The sequence below is a fragment of the Lepus europaeus genome, chromosome 19 (genome assembly GCF_033115175.1).
Source record: "Lepus europaeus isolate LE1 chromosome 19, mLepTim1.pri, whole genome shotgun sequence".
Lineage (NCBI taxonomy): Eukaryota > Metazoa > Chordata > Mammalia > Lagomorpha > Leporidae > Lepus > Lepus europaeus.
In genome coordinates, this window is record NC_084845.1 from 11880030 (window position 1) to 11895432 (window position 15403).

The following is a 15403-nucleotide window of genomic DNA, read 5'->3' on the forward strand; positions in this document are numbered from 1 at the left end:
ACCTGGAAGCGCAGGATGATGGTCCACACCAGCCCCAGCGTCAGCCGGTGGTTCCCGTCCACGATGTCGTGCGAACCCACGTTCTCCAGGTGCACACGCTGCTCCTTGAGGAACTGCAGCGCCTTGTCCACGTTCTCCAGCGAGTGGATCCGCATGCGGCCGCGTGTGGGCCTCGGCTAGGGCGGCAGGTTGTGGGCAGGTGCGGCTCTGCCCCGCCCACAGCCACGCCCATGCAGTCTTTTCCCAGTCCTTTGAGGTGCGGGGGGGGGGGGGGGAGGGGGGTCCCAAGGCCAGCCCCTCCCGGGAGCCTCATGCCCTGCTCTTTCCACAGATGCGCCCCCTCCAGCCTCACCCCTCACGGGGTCCCCTTCCCACCCCTCCTGGGGCCACGCCCATGCCAGTCAAGCCCCGCCCCCGCAGGACCTCCCCCTGGCTTATTCCTCAATCGTGGCTGGTGGCTTCCGTCACGACTCATCCACTGGGCCCCTACACAGAATTCTGTCCCTAATCTAGAGCCACGTCCCTTGCCACCTCATCACCCGGGCCCGGGGTCTTCTAATAAAGCCGCGCCCTGCCCCAGTAGCTCCACCCCCTCCAGTGGAGCCCACCCCATTCCACGAGGCCCCGCCCCCGCCCCACAGACTTCCCCCCTGGTCCCCGCGCTGAGCCAGGTTCCTACCTGCAGTGCGGCCCCAGCCTTGCCATCCCCCGGACCCACCCCATCGCCTGGCAACTGAAGGGGCGTCTGCCCCACAGGGCCCGTCCAGGACGCCCCCAGCCCAAGGCCCCAGGGCCCCCTCACCAGCTGCTCCCCTGACAGCACTTCCAGGAGCCGCGTGAGCACGAAGCCATCGCGGAGGTCCGTGTAGAGGTCCCCGATGTGGCAGCCCACGCGGGCGAGGTGTGAGTTCACCCACTTGGTGAAAGTCTTCTTCTGCACGGCCTCCCGCTCGTCTGGAAGGCGGGCCTCCATCAGGCCCCGGCTCCCGAGGCAGCCCGGGCCCCCGCCGGCCATGCCCGCCCAGCGCTGCCCCACCCGGGCCTTGGCTCCTGCCTGCTAGGGGCCTTCCCTACCCGGTGGCCCTGCCTGCCCTCCTGCTTCCTGAACCGCCGCCTTCACTGGAAGCCCTGCCGGCCACCCGTCACTGAATCCTTCAGTCGGCATTGGATGCCAGCCCTGCCTGGCGCAGCCCAGCCATGGCTGATGTGGGCATCTGGGGAGTGAACCAGCACATGGGAGATCTGTCGCCCTCTGTTTAGTGGGGTTCAGATGATACGCGAGTGATTACTGGGGAGCCATGGAAGGTTTGGGGCAGGGAGGGGAACAGGATGAGAGTTGAGTTTCCCTGGCTGCTGGTGTTCAGTGTAGACCAGACAGAGCTGGGAGGAGAGGGGGCAAGGGACCCAGGGGAAGAGAGGATGAGGCTAGACCAGGGCAGAAGCTGTAGGGATGGGATGAGTTATATGAGATGGAAAGTAAGACAGCCACCAGCCGCCGGGGGCAGGGGTGATGATGGGGAAGGAATGTTCTAGATGCCAGCCTGAGCGCTCCCTGAAGGCAGGATCCCGTCTCCTCCATGGCTCCCCTGGAGCGGCAGCACTGGGCAAACACCTGTGCAGGTGCACATCCCACATGCTGGGTGCAAGGCACTGGACTCAGTGCTCCCCGGTGGGAGGGCCTGGGAGAACGCAGGCTACTTCCGCCTGGCTTGCCTAAAGGACATTGTTCACGACTCCCCTATCTTTTTTCCTTTCCTTTAGTATTACCTGTAATTCTATAAAATTCAGGGGCAGGTGTTCGGCACAGCTTGGGACGCCCACATCCCATGTCCAAGTGCCCCGTGCCAGTCCTGGCTCCTCCGCCTCTGATCCAGCTTCCTGTTAAGCTGCTCCCTTGGGCGCCAGCAAGTGAAGGCTCAAGTCCTTGGGTCTCTGCCGCCCAATAGGAGACCTAAAAGTAGTTCTGGGCCCTGGCTTCGGCCTGGCTCAGCCCTGGCTGTTGTGATATTTGGGGAGTGAACTAGGGGATAGAAGATCTCTTAGTCTCCATCTCTCTCTCTCTTTCAAATAAAATGAAAATAAACAAAATTTCTTAAGTGTAAATTCAGTGTTTTTGAGTATATCTACAGAGTTGCAGGAACCTCACAACATCTACCATCAGAACATTCTCATCTCCCCAGAGAGTAACTCCACAGCCATGGGCAGGTGGTCCCCGCTCTTCCCCAGGGCTGGGCAGCCACTCATCTACTTCCTGTTCCTGTGGGTTGGCCTGGTCCGAGCATTGTGTATTCATAAGATCACACACTCTGGAGCTGTCTGTGTCTGACTTCTTCCACTTAGCAAGCTGTCAGGAGGCGGCCATGTGGTAGCAGGTGTCAGTATTTTAGTCATTACCACGGCAACATAGCCCATTGTTTGGCTGTATTGCATTTCACTTATCCCTTCTGGGGCTGGTGGGCATTGGGGTTTTTCCACTCGACAGCTATTTTCAGTACTGCTCCCATGACCATCTGGGTGCACGCTTTTCTGGAGACATGTGTTTTCAATTATCTTGGGTATACAATAGTCCCCTGTTAGCCACAGGGGATGTGTGCCAAGACCCTAGTGGACTGTGAAGTGTGGATGGCGCTTAACCTTACATACTCAGTACTGTGTTCTTCCCCACACACATATACCTATGAAACAGTTATTTATAAATTAGGCACAGCAGTAGACCAACAACAACCAATAGTAAAACAGAACAACAACAACATACTCAACATGCTCATGGGGCATTGGCCTAGTGGTTAAGACACTGCTTAGGACACCCGTGTCCCACACCAGAATGCCTTGGTTCCTGACCCTGCCCCCAGCTTCTGACTCCAGCTTCCTGCTAGTGTGGGCCCTGGAAAGTGGTGGTGGTGAGACAAGTGTCTGTGTCCCTGCTGTTCACATGGGATCCGGGCTCCCGGCTTCACCCCCAACTGTAGGCCCCCGGTTATTATGGGCATTTGAGGAGTGAACCAGTAGATAGGTGTTTCTCTCTCTCTCTCTCTCTCTCTAATAGACAATGACTCATTTTGCCAAAATCAGTTTTTAAAAAGCACTAAACTATCATAAATGATAAATATGCTGTCATTTGAAACTCATGATGTTTTTCTAGAATTTTCTATGGAATGTGCTCTCATCACAGTTGACCACAAGGAATTGAGGCTGGAAAGTGAAACCAAGGACAAGGAGGGAGCGCTGCATGCCGGGAGCGCACCCTGGGCCACGTGGGGCCAACAAGGAGGGAGCACTGCATGCTGGGAGGGCGCGCTGGGCCGCATGGCGCCAGCAAGGAGGGAGCGCTGCATGCCGGGAGCGGGTGCCCGGGGCTGTGTGGTGCCAGCAGGGAGAGAGCACTGCATGCTGGGAGGGCGCGCAGGCCCCGGGGCGCCTCTATGCTCTCAGCTCTTTACAGAGCCAAACCCTTTTCAGGGCGGTGGCGCCATTTTCATTTGGCAATGCTCGCAGCAGTGCGCAAAGGTTCCAGTTCCAGATTCTTGCCGGCACTTGTGGGCGCCTCCCTAATGGCTGGGAAGTTATCTTTAAAAACTTATATATATATATATATATATATATATATATATTAATTTATTTTATTTGAAAGGCAGAGTTACAAAGAGAGAAAAGGAGAGACAGAGAAATCCTCCTTCCACTGGTTCACTCCTCGATGGCCATGCCGGCCAGGTCTGGGCCAGGCTGAAAACAGGAGCCAGGAGCGTCTTCCGGGTCTCCCACATAGGTGCAAGAGCCCAAGCACTTAGGCCAACTTCCACTGCTTTCCCAGGTGAATTAGCAGGGAGCTGGATTGGAAGTGGAGCAGCTGGGACACGAACCAGCGCCCATATGAGATGCCTGTTCTGCAGGCAGTGGCTTAACCTGCTATGCCACAGTGCCGGGCCCATGTGATCTTTTCATGTGCCTGTTGCCTATTTGTATATCTTTCTTGGAGAAATGTCCATTCAAATCCTTTGTCCATTTTTAAAATTGGGTAACTTATCTTTTTTAATATCTGTACTATCTTTTCAACTTCCTATGCATCTATAATTATTTCATAATTACAAGGATTTTTAAAGGTTTGTTTATTTGAAAGGCAGAGTTAGAGGTCTTCCATCTACTGCTTTGCCTCCCAAATGATCAAACAGCTGGGGTTAGGCCAGGCCAAAGCCAGAAGCCAGGAGCTTCTTCTGGGTCTCCCAGGTGGGTGCAGGGGCCCAAGTACATAGGCCATCCTCTACTGCTTTCCCAGGTGCATTGACAGGGAGCTGGATCAGAAGTGGAGCAGCTGGGACATGAACTAGTGCCCAGATATGGGATGTTAGTATTGCAGGTAGCAGCTTAACCCACTGTGCCACAACGGAGGCTCCATTAAAAGTTCTTTTTTTTTTTTTTTTTTAAGAAATTGCCCTTGATCCTCCTCTTTCTTCCATGATCCCTCCAAGCTGGAACACCCAGGTCTACAGAGCACAGGATGGAAGGACCAGGAACCTGTTGGGTCCATTGTTACAGCAGCTTGGCTGTATGGTCACCGTTAGAATTTCATTACCAAGTGTGAGGACACTTGCAAAGTACCATGACAAAACAGAATTAATTGAATCAAAATCCATGCATAGAGTTTTCATAACCTGCATTTTCCATAAACTGTTTTTTTAAAAGAATATTTATTTATTTGAAAGTCAGAGTTGCAGAGAGAGACAGAGAGAGAGAGAGAGAGAGAGAGAGAGAGAGAGAGAGAGAGAGAGAGAGGGAGAGAGAAGGAGACACAGAGGGAGATCTTCCATCTTCTGGTTCACTCCCTAGATGGACAAAATGGCCAGGGCTGGGCCAGGCCAAAGCCAGGAGCCAGGAGTTTCTTTGGGGCAGGGGCCCAAGACCCTGGGCCATCCTCCACTGCCCTCCCCAGTCCATTAGCAGGGAGCTGGATTGGAAGGGGAGCATCCAGGACATGAACCGATGCCCATATGGGATGTTGGCATTGGCAGCTATGGCTTTACCCACTACACTGGCCCCATAAGCTTTTTGAAGAACACTTGTATGCATGGATTTCAAAACTTTCTGCCCTAAAATCAACTTCTAGTTCTATTTTTCCATGGACTTTTAAAAGTATCCTTGTAATTAGCACATGTTTAAGTTCCCTGTAAGTGCAGGAATACAGATGTGTATTTCCAGTGTAGTTCCCTTTTCAACCATTTGAGATCTCAATAATCACTTTCTCACAGAATTCATCATCTGTAACACTGTTAAGTACTATCTGTTACACTGGTAGCAGAAAATACACATTGAGGGGCCGGCACTGTGGTGTAGCATGTAAAACCTGCAGTGCCGGCATCCCATATGGACGCCGGTTTGAGTCCCGGCTGCTCCACTTCTGATCCAGCTCTCTGCTGTGACCTGGGAAAGCAGTGAAATGTGGCCCAAGTCCTTGGGCCCCTGCACCGCATGGGAGACCAGGAAGAAGCTCCTGGCTTCAGATTGGCACAGCTCTGGCCATTGCATCAAGGGAGTGAACCAACAGATGGAAGACTCACTCTCTCACTCACTCTCTCTGCCTCTGCCTCTCTGTAACTGTGCCTTTCAAATAAATAAATGAATATTTAATATATATATACATGTTGACCTATATTTGCTTTTTTTTTTTCTTCGTTTTATTCAAAAGGCAAAGACAGAGAGAGAGAACACAATACAGAAAGACAGATGGAGATCTTCCATCCACTGGTTTACTCTCCAAATGCCTGCAACAGCTAGGGCTGGATCGGGCTGAAGTCAGGAGCCAGGAACTCCATCCAGGTCTCCCACACACGTGGCGGGAACCCAAGGACTGGAGCCATCACCTGCTGCCTTCCAGGATGCACAATAGCAGGGAGCAGAGAAGCCAGGACTGCAACCAGGCACTCTGTTACGATGCCAGCATTCCAACAGTGGCCTGACCCACTGCGCCACAACCCCTAGCCACCATGAACCTCTAAGTGCCCTTGTTTTACCTTTGCCACTGGGGTACCCACCGATCACCAGTGAAATGCATTTATTTAGAATAAGACTTGAACTTACTCGTACAGTGAGACTGGCAGGAAAGGGAATGACGCTGCCTTTGTTCATTACTGATTGAAGGGAAAGATGGAGACTTGATACAGAAATGATGTGTTTGGTTATTAGTCCAGAAAAAGTTAGGGAGCCTTCTCAATACTGGTGGAGATGTGGAGTGTCATAACCCTCATGCCTGCTGGCTGGAGTAAAAGCTGGGGCAGCCCCTCACAAAGCTGAGACTCCTAAGTGAATGCAGTCAGGGCGTTCCCCCAGGAGCTAGCAACTGCCCCCTCCATGTGTCCACACAGACTTTCCATGCCGGCTCAGCAGGAACCACACGCAAGGACTAGTATCTGTATCATTTTTTTTGGGGGGGGGGGGGGCAGTTGGAGGAGGCCGAGTGTCCCTTACTGGGAATGTAACATGTAACAGGGGTGCGCCACAGGCAGCCATGGCTTGTCCCCTCCAAAGCTCATGGTGGCTTCCACTGGCACAGTGATGATGGCCAGTGGGACTCCTAAGAGGAGGTGATGAGGTTAGGAGAGGTTAACGCCTTTCTCGCAGGAGCAGGTGCTCGGCCCGCGGGGCTGGATCAGCTCCAGGCCATGCGGCTGCGCCTCCTGCTCTGTCTGTGCTGCACGTGCAACGCGCGGCCCTCCCAAGAGCGAGAAGATGCAGGCGCCAGGCTCCGGGACTCCACAGCCTCCAGGACCGGGAGCCACAAGAACCTCAACTCTTTCCTTTTTTTTTAATGCCTTAACTAATTTTTATTTCGAGGCCAGCGCTATAGTGCAGTGGGTAAAGCCACCACTTGTAACGCCAGCCTCCCTGGTTTCCAGCTGCTCCACTTCCGATCCAGCTCTCTGCTAATGGCCTGGGAAAGCAGAGGATGGACCAAGTGCTTGGGCCCCTGCACCCACGTGGGAGACTCAGATGAAGCTCCTGGCTCCTGGCTTTGGCCTGGCCCAGCCCTGACTGCTGCGATCATTTAGGGAATGAACCAGAAGATGGAACATCTCTCTCCCTCTCTGTCACTCTGGTTTTTGTTTTGTTTTTAATGTTTTACTTATTTATCTGTGAGGTAGAGTTACAGACAGTGAGAGGAAGAGAGAGAGGTCTTCCATCTGTTGGTTCACTCCCCAGATGGCCACAGAGCTGGGCTGATTCACCAGAGGATTAACTTACTAGACCCTAGCGCCAGCCCCGTCACTCTGTTTTTCGGATAAATAAATAAATAAATAAATAATAAGCCTTAAGAAAATGAAAGCTGAGACGGAAGTCTGGACCACCCCAGCCCCTCCTGATCACCATTTTCAGACACGGTAAACTTCCTGCAGCTGCTAATATCTATTTCCTATTTTTTCTTCTCTTCAGTATTGGTGGTGGGGCACAGATTTCATTTAAAAGCAGTGCCTAGGAATCTAAGAAGTAGTGAACTTGGCAGCATTTTCAATTGTACTTCACCTCTCAAACCTTAGAATTTTTTTTTAAGATTTATTTATTTGGGCCGGCGCCGCGGCTCACTAGACTAATCCTCCGCCTTGCGGCGCCGGCACACCGGGTTCTAGTCCCAGTCGGGGCACCGATCCTGTCCCGGTTGCCCCTCTTCCAGGCCAGCTCTCTGCTGTGGCCAGGGAGTGCAGTGGAGGATGGCCCAAGTCCTTGGGCCCTGCAACCCATGGGAGACCAGGAGAAGCCCCTGGCTCCTGCCATCGGATCCGCGCGGTGCGCCGGCCGCAGCGCGCCTACCGCGGCGGCCATTGGAGGGTGAACCAATGGCAAAGGAAGACCTTTCTCTCTGTCTCTCTCTCACTGTCCACTCTGCCTGTCAAAAAAGAAAAAAAAAAGAAAAAAAAAGATTTATTTATTTGATAGGCAGAGCTACAGAGAGGCAGAGGCAGAGAGGTCTTCCATCTGCTGGTTCACTCCCTAGATGGCTACAATGGCCGGAGCTGGGCAGATCCGAAGCCAGGAGCCAGGAGCTTCTTCCAGGTCTCCCACGTGGGTGCAGGGGCCAAGGACATGGGCCATCTTCTACTGCTTTCCCAGGCCAGAGCAGAGAGCTGGATCGGAAGTGGAGCAGCCGGGACTCGAACCAGTGCCCATTTGGGATGGCGGCACTACAGGTGGCGGCTTTACCCGCTACGCCAGTGCCGGCCCCCGAGCCTCTTACAGATTTGCTTCCTGTCCCCTGTGGCCAGGCTGTGAGCTTTGGGTGGTTTGACCACCTGTCCCAAAGCCTCCCACCCAGCCAGCCCACAGGCACTCGTCCAAATCCTGAGTGAGGGAGGAGGGGAGGTCCCATCTTCCTGGGGGACAAGATGCCACATGGGCCAGTTTTCTAAAAGATTTATTTATTTATTTATTTATTTATTTATTTATTTGAAAGGTAGAGTGACAGACAGAGGGAGAGGCAGAGAGAGAGAGAAAGAGAGGCAGAGAGAGAGAAAGAGAAAGAGAGAGTCTTCCATCTGCAGGCTCACTCCCCAGGTGGCTGCAACATCCAGCCCTGGGCCAGGTTGAAGCCAGGAGCTGGGAACTCCATCCGAGTCACCGACGAGGGTGGTAAAGAACCCAGGGACTTGAGCCATCACCTGCTGCCTCCCAGGCGCCTTAGGAGGAGCTGGATGGGAAGCCTGGAGCTGGCACTCGGGCTTGAGATGCGGGGTCAGGCGGCGGCGGCGGCGGCGGTGTCAGGACGCCCTCTCCTGGGGGATCAGTTTCACCTCCTTCCCAGCACAAGGAGGTCCCGGCTGCCGCAAGCCCCGCCCTTGCCAGGCGCCCACACACTGGTCGCATTTGTGCTCTCGCTGCTCCTGCTCCGATCTGATCCGCAGGTTCCTCTGGGGCAACCGGGGTGCCTCCTGCCTGCGCAGTGCACGGCCATCGCCCTCCGCAGGGTCAGCGGCTGTCCTGCCCGCCGGCATGGAGCAGGCCCGGTAGCCCAGACGTGGGGACTTGGGACAGCTGGCTGGTGTTGCCCACAGCTCCTCTCTTCCCCGCACGCCCCCGCCCCATGCTCTGCCACTCCCTTCCCGATCCCCTTCCCAGGCCATCCTGCTCAGGTGAGCCGCCACGCCTCTTCCACCTCCCTCTGCGCCTGGGGCCACCAGGTCTGGGCAAGGCACAAACTTCGCGGAGTGCCAGGCTTCTGGTTCCGACCACCTCACAGAGGTCTCTACAGCGGCCTCCAATCCCCAACCCTGAACCCCAAACCCCAACTCCTCACTTTGCTACTCTCATGTTCCCAGTCTTAGAGATGTGATACCACCACTGTCCCTTTGCTCTAGCCAGAAACCTAGAAATCATTTTTTAATATGTATGTATACTTATTTGAAAGGCAGAGAGAGAGAGAGAATCTTCTATCTGCTAGTTCACTCCCCAAATGGCCGCAACAGCCCAGGGCTGGGCCAGGCCAAAACCAGGAGCCAGGAACTCCATCTGGGTCTCCCACATGGGTGCAAGGGCCCAAGCACTCGGGCCATCTTCTGCTGCCTCCCCAGGCACATTAACAGGGGGCTGGATCAGAAGTGGAACAGCCGGGACTCCAGCCCACGCTCGCTATGGGATGCTGACGGCATTGTAGGGAGCGGCTTAACCTGCTGCACCATGATGCCAGCCCTTGGGGGTCACGTTTTGCTTCCCCCTCTTTCTCTTCCTCGTTCTCCCGAATCTAAACCAGGGCTTTATAAGCTGAGCACTGTGGACGTCTGGGGCCAGGGAATCCTTTGCTGGGGGGAGGCCGTCCTGTGCCTTGCACAATGTTAGCCACAACCCTGGCCTCTACGCCCCTGCTCTCTGTCCATCCTCCTCCCCCACAGACACACACACAGTGGTCACAGCCAGCAGCATCGGAGACATTGCCGGAAGTGCCCGCCGCTGGGAGAATGCCGTCGCCTCCGCTGTACTTCCATCAGCAAGTCCTGCCTCTTTAACCTGCTAACTTTCTCTTCCGTGGACCCACTGTTGTCCCTCCCCGGTCCCACGCTGAGTCCAAGCCATCCTCCAGCTCTCTCCTAGCGGGTCTCCGTGCCTCCAGCCTGGTGGGCCCTCACCACGTCATTCTCCACCGCACTGCCGGGGGCCCCTTAAAAGAGTGAACCCCTTCACAGGACAGCTCGTCCCCTCACAAAGCACTTTGGACTTCCCCTTTTCAAAGTCAGATAGAGACCCATGGGCCCGCATGGTGGTGCAGTGGGTTAAGCTGCTGCCTGTGGTGCCAGAGTGCCAGGTTCAAGTCCCAGCTGCTCCAATTCTGATCCAGCTCCCTTGTTAAAGCAGCGGAAGATGGCCCAAGTCCTCAGACCCCTGCTACACACAGGGGAGACCTTAAAGAAGCTCCTGGCTCCTGGCTTCAGCCTGGCCCAGCCGCGGCCATTGCGGCCATCTGGGGAATGAACCAGCAAACAGAAGATCTCTCTTACTCTTACTCTATGTCTCTCCCTCTCTCTGATGCTCTGCCTTTGAAATAAATAACTGAATCTTAAAAAAAAAAAAAAAAAAAAAAAGAAGCCGGCGCTGCGGCTCAACAGGCTAATCCTCTGCCTCGCGGCGCCGGCACACCAGGTTCTAGTCCCAGTCGGGGCACCGATCCTGTCCCGGTTGCCCCTCTTCCAGGCCAGCTCTCTGCTGTGGCCAGGGAGTGCAGTAGAGGATGGCCCAAGTGCTTGGGCCCTGCACCCCATGGGAGACCAGGAAAAGCACCTGGCTCCTGCCATCGGATCAGCGCGATGCGCCGGCCGCAGCGGCCATTGGAGGGTGAACCAACGGCAAAAAAGGAAGACCTTTCTCTCTGTCTCTCTCTCTCACTATCCACTCTGCCTGTCAAAAAAAAAAAAAAAAGAAAAAGAAAAAAAAAGAAAAGAAAAAAATTCCCTTTGCATGGATTTCAACACACTTCCTAACTCGGCCTGTGCCAAGGTCTCCAGCTCCAGGCTCGTGTCTCTGCACGCTCCTCTGTCTCTGTGCCCCGTCAGCCAATGCCTGTCCCCCCAGGCACAGAGCCGGCCACTGGATGTTCTCGCCACCTGGGACACTCTTTCCTCCCTTCCTTACCCGGTCAGCTCCTCCTATGTCTCATGTCCTTGGGAAAGCCTCCAGGCCAGGAGCTCATTCCCACAGCTCACAAAATACCTGAAGCTACCTAAGGGGCATGGTCACTGGCGTGTCCTCTGTGTCGCCTGGGCCTGTGTGGACGATAAAATCTGCACACACCCTGTCTTGTGTCTTGGTTCCACTACATCTCCAGAACAAGTGTCTGGAAGGGACCCAGCCCACTTCCAAGGAAGGAAGGAAGGACGGATAACTGCTCAGAGCACGACCTTTGTGGCCGACGCTCGCCAAGGTTGCTTCTTTGAAGACAAACAGGGCCCGTGTTAACAAAGCAAGTCCCAGGCCAGCATCCCACATGGGCACTCATTCGAGTCCCAGCTGCTCCATTTCTGATCCAGCTCTCTGCTACTGCACCTGGGAAAGCAGTGGAGGATGGCTCAAGTCCTTGGGCCTGGGGCCAGCACTGTGGTGTAGCTGGTAAAGCCACTACCTGCAGTGCTGCCATCCCACACGGAAGCCAGTTCAAGTCCTGGCTGCTCCACTTCCGATCCAGCTCTCTGCCATGGCCTGGGAAAGCAGCAGAAGATGGCCCAAGTTCTCGGGCCCCTGCACTCACATGGGAGACTCAGAGGAAGCTCCTGGCTTGTGGTTTTGGATCAGCTCAGTTCTGGCCATTGCAGTGAACTGGGGAGTGAACCAGCAGATAGAAGACCTCTCTTTCTCTCTGCCTCTCCTTCTCTCTCTGTAACTCTGCTTTTCAAATAAATAAATAAATCTAAAAAAAAAAAAAAGGTCCTTGGGCCCCAGCACCCACGAGGGTGACCTGGAAGAAGCTTTTGGCTTCTGGCTTTGGATGGGCCCAGCTCCGGCTACTGCAGCCATCTGGGGAGTGAACCAGTCGAAGGAAGATCTCTCTTTCCCTCCCTCTCTCTGTAACTCTTTCAAATAAAAAAAGAATAATAAATTTTTTAAGGATTAAAATGGAAGCTTTATTTAAAAAAAAAAAAAAAAAAGCACGTCCCACGTCATCTGTTTGACAATATCCGAGCAAAGTCTTGCAGCGCTGAGCTTTCCACACGTCCCCTGAACACGGCAGAGAGGTCAGAGGGTGCCCTTCGCTGGCCTGTTTCCAGCCTCTCTAGCACACAGCTTTTCACAATGTCCACGGCTTACTTTTCTGCAAGTTTTCAGTACCAGTATTAAAGCGATCCGAATCAGAGCCGGATCAGTGCAGAGGCCACAAAACTGCTACTGCAGGCCAGGTGCTGTGACGCCTGCAGCGAGAGGCCCAGGTGTCTGGCGCTGTCACTTCCTTTATCCTGCTTCTAACAGCAGAGGCACCTCCGGAGGACTCACCCCGAGCCCTGGGTGAAGCTGATGTCATGGACACGGGGACGCCCGCAGGGCCGGGCACACGCTCGGCTTCCCCCAGCCCCAGCCACGTGGCAGCGAGCAGGGTCCTTGACACCCCGCTGTCCGCGGCCCAGGTCTCCTATACTGAGCTCCGAGCCGGGTTCCGGCCCCTCCCTCCTCGAACTGTGCGCAGCCCTGAAGCTCTGTTCTTTAAGACTCAGCCCAGGCCGGCGTCGTGGCTTAATAGGCTAATCCTCCGCCTTGCGGCGCCGGCACACCGGGTTCTAGTCCTGGTTGGGCGCCGGATTCTATCCCGGTTGCCCCTCTTCCAGGCCAGCTCTCTGCTATGGCCCGGGAAGGCAGTGGAGGATGGCCCAAGCCCTTGGGCCCTGCACCCGCATGGGAGACCAGGAGAAGCACCTGGCTCCTGGCTTCGGATCAGCGGGATGTGCCGGCCGCAGCGGCCATTGGAGGGTGAACCAACGGCTACAGAACACGGGCTGGGGCCCCACAGCACATCAGAGGCCCCCAGAACCATGCGGAGGAGCCTTAGGGCACAGAGGGCTGGGGAGGCCCACAGCCCACACTAGAGTGCTGGGTTCAAGCCTCTCCGGTTTCCTGCTCCTCCTGGGAGACAGTAAGTGGTAGTCCAGGTACTTGGGTCCCTGCCACTCACACAGGAGATGCAGATGGAGTGCCAGCCTCCTGGTTCCAGCCTGGCCCAGCCCTGGCCACTGCAGGAATTCGGAGAGTGAACCAGAAGATGGGAGAGCTCTCCATGTATATCTATCTCTTTCAATAATTGCTTAAAATCTTGCATCAATTAGTGATGCCTGTGTGTACAAATCCATAGGCACATGGCTTGCAGATGGACAGAGTGGAGTCCACTGGAAGCTCACGGGGGCAAGCAAGCGAGGCCCGACCCATGCTGCTCAGAGCAGCAGGTCATCGCTGAATCCAGCCGGCCTAGCATCCAGATGCGAAAGGAACACAAGGCTTTTAGAAGAAACCATCAGAGATGTTGCCATGGCCTCATGGTGGGCACAGATTTCCCAAACAAGACACACACCACGTTAGCCACACAGGATATAACTGTTAGTGCTGGTTAAATAGGACTACCCTAAAATCAAGAAATTCTGTCCATCAGAGCCAGTGCTGTGTGTGGCACAGCGGGTTCAACCCTCTGCCTGAGATGTCAGCATCCCACATGGGTGCTGGTTCGAGTCCCAGCTACTCCTCTTCCAATCCAGCTCTCTGCTATGGCCTGGGAAAGCAGAAGAGGATGGCCCAAGTGCTTGGGCCCCTGTTCCCATGTGGGAGACCCGGATGTACTTCCAGGCTCCTGGTTTTGGCCTGGTCCAGCTTCGACTGTTGCCATTTGGGGAGTGAAACCAATAGATAGAAGAAATCTCTGTCTCTCCCTCCCTCTCTGTACCTCTGCTTTCAAATAAATAAAATAAATGTAAAAAAAAAATCTGTTCATCAAAAGGCCTGATTGAGAGAGTGGACAGGCAAGTGACAGAGTGGGAGAGAATACTCCCAACACATCTATCTGACAAAGACTTGTGCTCCATGGGGCCGGTGCTGTGGCATAGCGGGTAAAGCTGCTACCTGCAGTGCCTACATCCCATATGGGCGCTGGTTCTAGTCCCGGCTACTCCACTTCCAATCCAGCTCTCTGCTATGGCCTGGGAAAGCGGTAGAAGACAGCCCAAGTCCTTGGGGCCCGGCACCTGCATGGGAGACCCAGAAGCAACTCCTAGCTCCTGGTTTCGGATCGGCACAGCTCCAGCCATTGCACCCATCTGGGGAGGAAGACCTCTCTCTCTCTCTCTCTCTCTCTCTCTTTCTCTCTCTGGCTCTGCATCTCTATAACTGCCTTCAAATAAATAAATAAATCTTAAAAAAAAAAAAAAAGACTTGTGCTCCTGCATAAACATCAGACAAAGGTCAAGAAATAAACATGAAAGTAGGCAAAAGACTCGGAGAGTCTCCATGACCAGCACCCTGGGAGCGGACTCCCCCAGTGAGTCTCGGGGCGGCCCACAGCGGAGTGCCCACCTGCCACGTGGCAACAGGGCCCACAGCGGAGTGCCCACCCGCCACGTGGCAACAGGGCCCACAGCCGCTCCAGAACGGGAGGGAGGAGGGGCTGCCCAGCAAGGAAGTGCTCGGGCATCGCTTCTGGGGACGTGAAGTGACACCACCTGGCAGTCTGCACGGAAGCTCCGCAGACGCTGACACCGTGACCCGGCCACTTCTCATGCAGAAATGCATGCCTACGCCCCCCCACCCAGAAAGTGAACTAGGGGTGGGCTTTAGGTGGAGTGGTTAAAATGCTGCTTGGGATACCCACGTCCCACGTGGGGGCGCCTGGTTCGTGTCCCTGCTCCCCATCCCAGCTTCCCGCTAATGCCCACCCTGGAAGGCCACAGGTGATGGCTCAAGTACCCGGGCCCCTGCCCCCAACCTGCACAAGTACCCAGGCCCCTGCCCCCAACCTGCAAGACCTGGACAGAGTTCCAGGCTCCCTGACCCAGCCCTGGCTGTTGTGGGCATTTGGAGAGTGAAACAATGGATGGAAGTGCTCACTTGCTCGCTCTCTTTCTGTGGCTTTCAAATGAAAAAAAAAAAAAAAAGTAAAACAAAAATCATATACTACAAAGCTGATAGCATCTACTGTGGCACAGCAGGTTAATGCCCTGGCCTGCAGCACTGGCATCCTATACGGGCGCTGGTTCAAGTCCTGGCTGCTCCACTTCCAATCCAGTTCCCTGCTAACGGTCTGAGAAAGCAGTGGAGGAGTGGAGGATGGTCCAAGCGCTTGGGCCCCTGCACCCACGTAAGAGACCTGGATGGAGTTCCAGGCTCCTGGCATCAGCTTGGCCAAGCCCCAACCACTCGGGCCATTTGGGAAGTGAATCAGAAGATGAAAGATCTCTCTCTCTCT

At 54.8% G+C, this 15403-nt stretch overlaps 1 protein-coding gene across 1 annotated transcript in view; it reads right to left on the minus strand.

Moving 5' to 3' along the window:
• Window positions 1-15403, minus strand: part of SPTBN4 (spectrin beta, non-erythrocytic 4) — a 72828-nt gene that overhangs the window by 53310 nt on the left and 4115 nt on the right. Inside the window, exons 2-3 of the mRNA XM_062176479.1 lie at window positions 803-954; window positions 3-176 (exon numbers count right to left, since the gene is read on the minus strand). Coding sequence (XP_062032463.1) covers window positions 3-176; window positions 803-954 — 326 coding nt within the window. The remainder of the gene's footprint in view (window positions 1-2; window positions 177-802; window positions 955-15403) is intronic.